The sequence below is a fragment of the Electrophorus electricus genome, chromosome 14 (genome assembly GCF_013358815.1).
Source record: "Electrophorus electricus isolate fEleEle1 chromosome 14, fEleEle1.pri, whole genome shotgun sequence".
NCBI lineage: Eukaryota > Metazoa > Chordata > Actinopteri > Gymnotiformes > Gymnotidae > Electrophorus > Electrophorus electricus.
In genome coordinates, this window is record NC_049548.1 from 16,457,228 (window position 1) to 16,468,206 (window position 10,979).

The 10,979-nt window shown below is 39.4% G+C and overlaps 1 protein-coding gene across 1 annotated transcript; it reads left to right on the forward strand.

Moving 5' to 3' along the window:
- Positions 1 to 276: 276 nt before the first annotated feature.
- Positions 277 to 10,480, forward strand: mmp25b (matrix metallopeptidase 25b). The gene is made up of 10 exons (XM_035533267.1): positions 277 to 352; positions 563 to 696; positions 5,526 to 5,658; positions 6,157 to 6,298; positions 6,479 to 6,942; positions 7,677 to 7,770; positions 8,074 to 8,156; positions 8,260 to 8,412; positions 8,617 to 8,904; positions 9,650 to 10,480. Exons 2-10 carry the CDS (start codon positions 592 to 594, stop codon positions 9,892 to 9,894), a joined length of 1,707 nt encoding a protein of 568 aa, XP_035389160.1. The 5' UTR covers positions 277 to 352; positions 563 to 591; the 3' UTR covers positions 9,895 to 10,480.
- Positions 10,481 to 10,979: the final 499 nt, after the last annotated feature.

The window sequence follows — 10,979 nt, forward strand, 5'->3', positions numbered from 1 at the left end:
GAACTCAGAGGACAAGTGAGCTGAGAGATGATGTACAGCCAGATGCTTTTTAGCTTTCTCTACAAAAACGCCAACACACTTTTACTAATAATGCAGGCTACAGGTTATGCATTATTGCTAATTGATGCTTATACTATAATTAAATAAAGAAACAAAAAGTACTGAAATTTGAAAGCAATAAATAAAATCAGAGACGAATATTTTATCTCGCTGATTTTCATTATTAATTAGGCTACACAACAGAAGAGCGTAGCATCATATTTCTCTTAGAGGAAGAGAGAAGTTTCATCGATCGGACTCTGCCCTGTCTTCCCTGGAGGAACAGCTGTAACGGACAAGAACAACGCACAGGGTAGGCAATGGCTAAATACGACAGTAAACTCTAAGGGCCATGTGGATTCTAAACAATTTCTGCTATTTTGTTACAATGAAAGACGTTTTTAATCTCGGTTTAAGGCGTTAAACAACTACGCAAAAGCAACTATTATTAGATTCGACGTCGAATCTAGCGGTTTCACGCGTTGGCTATAAAATTACATTGGTAATTGCTTTCCTCTTCCAGAGTACGCAGACAAATGCGAACGTTGACAAATGATGGATTCCGGATTCGGTTTGGTTTACCTGACGGGTGTTATGATCGTGTTTGCTTCTCCGGTAATTCTCAAACCAGTTCCCGACCAGTACTCACGGGGTGTGGTGAGTAATCTTTACGGGTGGTCTTTGAATCCAATCAACATCGGTCCCGCTGTATTTTAGATACTTCTGTTCCCAAACGTTTTAACTTGGTATGGGTTGCTTATTGGCAAATCGTTTATATCTTCTCACAGTTATATTTAATATCTTAATCTTGGATTCCCCAGAAGATAATTAAAATACCACTGTTGTAAGTACAAAAGTTTATAATTGGAAGTTCATTTTTAGAAAACGTTGGACGTTTTTAAAATTAGATTAAAAATGTAAATAACGTTATAGAGGACTGAATATTATACAATAACTACCAGCTGATAAATCTATATTTAGCCCTGCAGTTTGTTTAAAATGCAAGAAATCTTACATTTTAATTTGCATTTAAATGCACTCACTGTAAAGATACATAAACATTTGAAATAGTCCAGTTTACATTAGCAGTGAAATAGTCAGGAAGTTTAAGGTTTATATAGCAGTAAACATATTCATAGAAGACCTAGTGTATTTCTTGGAAAGAGAACAGAAAAAAAACAAAAACAAAAAGAAGAAGTCCTTATTACGTATATCGATGTTGACACATTCATGTTTCCCATCATTAATACTTGACTTAAAAAGTGCTGTGGCATGTAGAAGTTACACTGGACTGGATATCCATGTTCCATTTTGGTATCAGAGGATGCATTCAAACTAAATTTACATTTACATTTTTTCTTCCTGTGCCCAAAACACAGCATACAGACAAGGGCGACCAGGTTGCTGGTTGCAGAAGAGTTTGTGAGGCTTACTCATTAGACTACTCATCTGTGGTGGGTGTGACATCATTTAGTTTGAAGGCATGGAAACTCCACCTAGATAGGACTCAAACCTAGCACTGAGAGGCAAACATGCTAACCACCAAGCCACCGTTCACAAGGTATTGGTTATTTTTGAACATATATCTGTTGGGATGGACCATCTAATAACACAGTCTAAAGTGTGTTCCAGTCCTTGTGATAGAATTATCTATAAATTACTGTAACTAAATTTCGAATAACATTTTTCTATAGACTTGCAGACAAATCCTTAGAACCATGTTCACCAGCTTTGAAATATTGCCCTAAGAACTACACATGTCCATGACTGAAGGTACATTGTTACCAATGTACCCCCATGCTTTTCATACCCAGATGACAGAGGGTTGCTGCAACCTTGTAGGACAAACACCCTGATCTCACCATACAATGGTGAAAATAACCCTGTTCTTCCTCACCCTTACATCCAGTACATCTAGGCTTGGTGGCATGCTTTCATCCTCATGGTCAGGATCATTAACTTATGTGCCGGCTTCTACTGTTGCTTCCACCCTGACAGTGGGAGTGCAAATTCGGCTCTCATCCCCTCCATCTCAGTGATTTCTGCTTGTGGGTCTTTCCACTGAATAGCAAGTGCAGATGTCAAAATGAGGACATGCTCATATTCCTCACCTAAATCTTATTTCCCTCTTTTTTTTCATCTCAGCATCACTGTTCCACTTGTTTGGTGGAATTCTCTGTGCTTCAGAACTCCTGACACTATGAGACTGACTCTCCAGCCAGTGTGCACCACCCTGTGCATTCATGACGCTGATTTAGATTTTGTTTTTTTTTTGCGCTTATGAAACTTTTTCTCCTTTACATTAGTTCTGCACATTTACTCTATGTGTCCTGGTCTAAGGCATCGTTAGCACTCTGTTCCTCTAAACCACCTATTAACTGGAGCATGCAAACTCTTTCTACAATGGAAGCATCTGGCATTTGGCTTTTTGTCCAGTTTATGTACTGCAGGCTCCAGAACCACCAGTTGCAACTTGATCGTGTCTTTGGCCGGTGTCTCTATTGAAACAACAATTTTAATTGCACATGCAAGGGTTAACACTTTCTTAGTTAAGAGACCCTTCTGTATACTCTCATTGAGCAATCTGCCACCAGCCAGTTTCATAAGGTATTGAACAGATTATGTGGCTATACTTCATTACAGTTCCCAAAAAAATACAGTAATTATATTACTGGCACATTTTAAATTATGGTGATTACTAGCATATTTACATCTTATCAAGGATCACTTATCCCTCCACCCCCACAAGGTATTGGACAAATTCATTACAAATTCGTAATGTTCAGCCAGTTTATGGACCTCAGCCACGTAGTCTGATATACTTTCGTTTTTGTGCTGGCTTCACTTAAGGAATTGGAATCACTCAGCAATGAGAAGTGGTTTTGGGTTCAAATTGTTCTGTAAAGCTTCCACTGGGTCTTTAAAATGTACCCCAGCTCAAGTGAGCAATTTCCATAACATCAGCAGTAAATGTTGCCTGCGTTTATTTAAATGTTGAAAATACATCATGTGTTCTTAAACTGGATTCATTATGGGTCTTTTACTTAATTCCTTGCAATATGTGAGTGGAAACAGGCATGCATCTTTATGTTGTGATTAATGCTTTCCTTTGCTTTTGTACGTGGCACAATTTGAGTGCTAATAGCTTTGTTGATTGTGAATGGAATTTGTTTCATGTGGACATGTGACTTGTTTATCGTGAACATGGAGTTTTTCTAAGATGTGTTTCGTGGATATGATATTGGTTTCATATGACTTTACATCTTGACTATATGTTTATATCAATCTTGGATATTCTTTAGTGTTTAGTTAACAAGAAACCACAGATTACTGGAATGCCAAGACCTATTCATCATCGGAGTATAAGCGCCTGCTTACCCTCAAGTTATAATGCGGTGGTAACAAACAGCTTGTTTATATGGATAACCTTTATACATATACTGTTGTTCATGAGTTTGCAAAGAAAAGACGCAGCTTGTGGGATCTTGTTTACTGGCATCACAAGGGACTAGTTCCAAAACTCTGGCAGTTAACAAATGAAGTTATACTTATTTAGCACCTTTCAGGGAACCCAAGGTCACTTTACAATTAACACCCAGCTTTTACATCCAGTCACCCATTGGTGAGAAGCAAGAGCCAGTTGCACACAGCATACTCTCAGCCAGAAACCTAAGACCCCTGGGGGAATCAATCAGGGGTAGGGAAGGGAAAGAGGACAACACCCAGGACAGAGCACCATCCTCCATACACATTAAGGCAACTTCATTAGACATGCAGATATCTCCATGTCTTTTTGGATTGTGGGAGGAAACCAGAGACCCCAAAGGAAACCCACACAGACACATGGAGAACATGGAAACTGCTCCCAGGTAGGGACTTGAACCCTAGCACTAAAAGGTAACTGTGTTACCCACCAAGCCATTATGCTGCCCAAACAGGTTAAAAGGCAATTGAAAAGTAGTGCAAACTAATCAGATTAATTTACTTTAATACAATAATCCTTTGCATTATATTACAGATACATTTTTAAATTGGTTATCAGTAATCTGTAACAATACATCTTATAGTAACTCTCCAAAAGCTGGAGATAAGTAGTCAACTAATTAATTTAGCACTCACTGCTGTTCTGGTGCTACTTGGCAGTTAATTGTAACATCTTTTTTATTGTGCTTTTTTTATTACTTCATGCTCTGTCTGTGCACACACATCACGAAAGGCTGTAGGCCTACAGGAGTTTGGAAATATTGCGGATATGAGGCTGATATGAAAGGAAGCACAATAACTTCTACTTTCAGCAGCAGTGTTGGGATTCTACTCTTTCAGGATCAGTCAGGGTCAGTACTAAGTCAGTGTCTTTTGGCTCCATTAAGTAGCACTGCTTTAATACCACCACATTTAGATGACCGTAAGAATGTGATCTAAATGAACATCAAAAGAGTGGCTATGGACCAGGTTGTCATACAGGTAGGGCAGAAAACGCTTTATTACTAAACTATTCTACACATTCCTCCACTCTTAGCACGGATTTGGCAAGTAAGGAACTCAAAGTGAATTAAAATTTAGATCAGAAGAGGCACCAGAATGTAATGAAAGCAGACAACTACCTGCTGTCCTTGTCCAAGAATGGCTGGTAATGAGTCTTGATCCGCTTCTGAAAACCAAGAACACTTGCTTTGACTACCTGTTAAATCCTGGCTTCTGCGTATCAGGTTTCATTTCTGGAGCATTTTTTCTAGTTAACTTATTGTAATCACAACTTTTTTCTTATATCAACAGGTGAAGAATAAGGGTATTTTGACTTCTGATGTCAGGTCATGTCCATTAATCCTTATAAGTACTGTTCAACTTATTGATTCAATAGCTTGACATATATGTATATACTTCTTACTGGGCTGTGTCAGGTTCACTGTGTGAAAACGAATCACAAACCTGTCAGTTGTTCCACTTTCACCTGCTGCTTTTTGATTAGGTGGTTGGCTAAAACAGAGGGATTTCATTTTTCATACTTTGGGAGGTCAATGTAATTTATTTTTGCTGAACCTGGTCCTACTGAGTCTATCCTAAGACTGCTGGTAATCACTGGATGCTATTTTGGGTAGTTATTTTCCAATCTAAGTCACCCTGCACTGGCTACTCTTTTCCTCCCAGACCACCTGATTTGTCAAACCAGTTGCAATGGTACAAATACAGCTTGCACAGCGATGTAAAACATCCAATTTTTACAGATAAATGTAGGGTTTATAGTAGAACTTTCAGCAAGGAAGCAGTGACTTCCCCTACTGGCTAGGGGTAAGTATAGCATCCATATTATGCTCATTCTAAATTAGTAAATTGGAAAAAAGAACAGAATATTACACTGTACTGTAAACCCAGTTCAGAGCACTACACATTACAGAAATTAGGTCAATCTTATTGGTATGTAATCGTTTTGATATTTTAGTCATTTTGAATCCATTTGTAAAAGGGCCTTCCTGTTCCTGACTCAGGACTGGCTGAGCAGGTATGGCTACCTTCCCGCTCCAGACCCGCAGATAGGAAAACTGCAGACCAAAGAAGGGATTGAGAAGGCCATCAGGCAGATGCAGGCATTCGCAGGCCTGAAGGTGACTGGCAAGCTTGGTAAGGTCCTTTTATAGACTGTGATGTCTCTTCATAGAAAATAATATGTCTACTTTCTCATATGTTTAGTCTGACAAATACAAAAAAAAGCCTCAGTACATTTTGATGCATTTTTTTTGTTTGCTAAGACCGCATAGGAAGATTTAGTGAATTTATAGCTGTATTGTTTCAGTTAAATTTCCAAAGTACATTGGTCATAAGCTATTATTTTAAATGCCCTGTTTATTTAAAGGAGTGAGAATTTTAAGCATTTTATTCTAATTTTATGCTAACCCTTTTTGTCAAGTTCTTTTTTCAATAGCTAACTCTGGGCTCATTTTCACAACACAGATTATGCCTTAGATCAAAATGCATCACTTGTTAAGGATACTCCACTGATGGTTCTTTTTAGTCTAATGCCACAATTTTATCACACCCTGGAAGCAATGCATTAAGACTCTCCATTTATGAAATCCATATATTGATCCACTCTCTTCCACTTTTACATTATATGTCCAGACACAGACACACTGAATATGATGTCAGCACCAAGATGCTCGCTGCCGGACATTGTAGGCACGGAGGACATGCTGAGGAAGAGGAGGAGGAAGCGATATGCTCTGTCCGGGCTGCGCTGGGAAAAAAATAATCTGACATGGACGTATGTGCATTCACATTCAGATACATATTCAAGAAGTACAGTCAAACACACAGGACAGTAACAATACACTGTCTCATACAAACACACATAAGCAAACCCATCTTTAAAGTAGAAGCACTTCCAGCATTGCATAAATAGAACCTCTGGTCCATCTTCCTTCCTCTTGCCACCTTTCTGCAGTGTCCAGAGTTACCCCACGCTCTACCCCTCCCTGAGCCCTGACCTGGTGAAGTCCCTAATGTTTTATGCCCTCAAAGTCTGGAGCGACACCACCAACCTCCAGTTCCACGCCGGCTTGCAGAATGAGGCCGACATCCTTATTTCTTTCTCCCGCTCTTTCCATGATGACGGCTACCCGTTCGATGGTAAGGGGGGCACTCTGGCCCATGCCTTTTTCCCTGGGCAGGTCAACATAGCAGGGGATACGCACTTTGACGATGAAGAGACCTGGACCTACGGGGCCGCAGATGGCGCTGGCACTGACCTGTTCACTGTGGCTGTGCATGAGTTCGGCCATGCCCTGGGCCTCTCCCACTCCTCCACTGACCCATCCATTATGCGGCCATATTATCAAGGCCCCGTAGGAGACATCATAACCTACGTGCTTCCCATCGATGACCAGCAAGCTATTCAGACTCTATATGGTGAGAACAACTTGGCAGCATAGTTAGCTTAAAAAATAATAGTTTATACAAATACTCATGGTGAATGTAAGCACTGAGGAACTCCTTAGCATTATGAAAATATGATCACTCTTATCAATATCTGGTTTTCATTTAGAAATTAGTCCACATTAGCAATATTGGGGAATATTATCAAAAGCTAGTTTGGAGTTTCAGCTCCAAACTTTAAATCGAAATGCACGCCTTAAACATACTGGACAAGTGGGTCATGTCATGCATGAAATGATTTACACAATAAACAAAAAAATAATGCAAGCATGCATGCATGTTATAGTTAAACATGACAGGCATGTAATAGTTAAATATGAACTGCATTTAAGCAATGGAAATTGTGAAAGTGTTTATACTTAAGTATTTTGAATTTGTGTAAACACATTAAGAAGTGAAGTAGTGATGTAGCCAGTTATGATAATGCTGTAGGATTTTGTGTCACTATACTGAGAATGAAGTTAGTGTTTAGGGAAATGCTTTTGAGGAAACTGTAACTGAACTGTTATATACTGTGATTTATTAATGAAAATAAATTTGGATTCAAGGTATGGAGTTGAATTACAATAGTAAACTACTATTTAAGAATTAATATGGCAGCTTTTGCTCAGTGTCAGTTCAGTCTGTAGATGGTCATAACCACATTTTAATGTTTTACATGCTTCTCTCATAAGTAATGATTTTATTCTTGTAACTGTTGATTGCAGGAATCAAAACGAACAGACCAAGACCGCGCCCAGGTGGTCGGTACACAACACACCTGCCTGAGCTTCCCAATACACCACCTAAAGTGACCATACAGTGAGTTGTAGCTGAAAGCCACACACATTTACACAATAATCAAAACTATATCTTAAGATACATTAAATAAGTTCTCAAGGACCCTCCATGTTTCACAATTAAAAAAAAATGCAATTCTATCACACAATTAAAGTTAATTATTAATTATACTAGAGCACTGAAAGGACAAAAATGTACTCCTCAGGTCTGGAACTGAAAACCATCACCCTGTGCATGAGAAGATCTGACAATAAAGATGTTTAAATGGTGTAGTGTTCTTTTTCACCCCTCTTTGCCCCCCCCCCCCCCCCCAAACTTCACCAGACCTGATCCTGGCCACCAGGATCGGTGTAATGGAGGATTTGATGCAGTAGCAAATATCAGGGGAGATGTGTTCTTTTTTAAAGGTGCGCTTCCTAATTAAATTTCAGCACTTTCTTCTCCTGTGATGGCAGGGTTAAATCACTGCTTGTACACAACAGAGTAAATGGTGTGCTCTGTTTCCATCAGGGCCATATTTCTGGCGAATGCAGCGGTCTGGTTCCTTGGTGTCTCTCTCTCCTGCACTCACTAGAAACTTCTGGATCGGACTCCCACCTGGCACATTCAATATAGATGCTGTTTATGAGAGAAGGACTGACAACCATATCATCTTCTTCATTGGTAAATGTAATATTTAATATGGTGCTAGAGGATATTTTGTAACTACTCAGTAAAAATATGCTGGTAAAAGACTTGTATCCCTTTCCTTTCAAATTTGCAAATGTTTATTATGCTTATAGAGTGGTCGATTAGGGTGTGTCTGGGTCTGGTCTGGAGTATTATGAATTGTGTAGAATGCTCAGACTGTGTTAATTTGTTAATTAGGTTCACAGTTCTGGGTGTACAAGGATACAGAGGCCTTGCCTGGCTACCCACACCCAGTGTCCAACTGGGGCATGAGAACACGTGATGGGAGGGTGGTGGAGCGGGTGGAGGCAGCATTTGTTTGGGCCCATAATGGGAAGACTTACCTATTCAGCGGTGGAGAATTCTGGAGGTTCACTGAAAGTCAGGGAGATACAGTGCCACACCCAGAGAAGGAATACCCAAAAAATGCCTTACTCTGGAAGGGTGTTCCCAGCCACCCTGATGACATCATGAGTTGGGGAAAAGGTAAAAAAAAAAAATACAGAAAATTATACTATTGTATTATTTTATAGTACACATACATTGCATTATATTGGAATAAACCTAATGATACCGAACCCAAAGTATGAATTTTCTTGGTGTCACGATCAGTCCCACCATCTTCCGTGTTCCATGTTTTCCCTGTCGTGTTTAGTTCTGTTCCATAGTTTTGTTTTGTCCTCACATTGATTGTGTACACCTGTCCCTCGTTTCGAGTTCATGTATTTAAACCCTGTTGTGCGCCTTGGGCGGGGCTGTTCATTGTTTGTTTAACTGTTCAACTGTTCTAATTATTGAATTTGTGAATGTTTCGTTTTGGTTGTTTCTTTGTACTCCATGCCTTTGTGTTTATCTGAGCCTTTGTGTTTCCTTTGCCTTAGTTATAGCCTGCTTTCCTGTGTGTCTTCGTGTGTTTGTTTTGTTTAATCATGTTTCCTCGTACTCTCCATGTTGGCTCTATGACCCTGGACTGCCTAAACAACTCTGATTTTGGATTTGCCCCTATCAAATCTCGCTCTTCTCCGCACATGCATCCGCCTCCTTACCGCTCAACGTTACACTTGGCATTATCTGTATGTGTATTTTATATACTGCAAATAACAGTTAAGTGTGCCAGCAATAAGCAGATACACAGTTTATTTTGCTATCTCCACTATAAAACAAAATTTTAGTCTTCTGAAATGACCTACATTTTGCTCCTATTTCCCTTCATACTGTTCTACCTCACCAGGAGATACATATTTCTTCAAGGACAACTCCTACTGGGTCCTAAACAATGGGGGGCTGGACCAAGACATTGTCAGTCCCAGATCGGTTGCAGCTGATTGGATGTTTTGCCCTGAACCATCACCTACCGCCCCACACGCAAGGTGCTCTGACTGCACCTGTGACGGTGGAAATTCCATATTCAATAATCCTGGATTACTCATTTTTTTGTCATTTGTTTTCATATGTTTAAATGCATTAGTGGGCTGATTTAAACCATGCTGAGTTTAATTCAAATCTGCAATAACAACACAATCAGTGAATGTATGTCTGCCAGCGATCTTCTTTTTGTCATTTTGTTTATATCAAGTTGATTATTCTAGCTCACGGCTAGCTCCAGTCACCAATCACAGAGAGGTTTCTTTACAAATAATGCAAAATTACAGGGAATATATACAGATTTAAAATTTTGAAATGTGCTGGTTTACTTGATTTAATGCTTGTGTTCAAAATGACGCAAGTGCTTTTTATAATAGTGGTATATGGAATGGGCCCTAAGGGAAAGTTATCATCAAGGTTCCTTCTGGTGCACACTGTCAGAGTTCAGGGTTCTAACGTGTACCTGTGGTTTACCTGAAAATATCCAAATAATTACGCCTGTCTATACTAGAGGTGTCACGGCACAGCCCCTCCCCACAAACGTCTACGTGTGTGTGTGTGTGTGTGTGTCTGTGTGGCCATGCCCCCATGTGTTTCACACCTGCTCATCGTTGTGTTGTTACTGTAAGCGTATATAGGTCCTTTGTGTAAACTCATTTAAATATATCTTATGGAGACCTCTGTTAGAATTATGATATAAGCGAAAGTTTCATCTTTAGTAAAAAATATGAATACAAATAGTTGATTTGGTTGCTTTATCAGATTATCTTAACCAGTGGATTAAAAATGACCATCATATTTATTGCAGTGTAGTTATTCTAACTATGGTCACCTAACTTGAAAAAAGGATCCCACATTAAAAAGGTAATGGCCAAATATGAGGGCCAGATTAAACAAATTGTATCAGGACATTTAAACACATTTTATACATTCCCCAGCCCCAGATAAAGCCAAAGCCTAACCCTAAACCTATTTTAAAAAGGTGATTCCTCATTGCCACTGCAGTTTAGCCAGCAGACTGGCCCTTAGAGTGTGGATACAATTACTTGAAACCTACTATTCAGTTTCACATGCAGCTGTACATTTTCCTGCCTTGTGATCAAGCATGCTGTTTGTGTCTTACAATCATAACCTCACCATAGTCACAAGACTGGCATGGCACTCAAACATATCTGCCTACAAATTCAACCTTACAA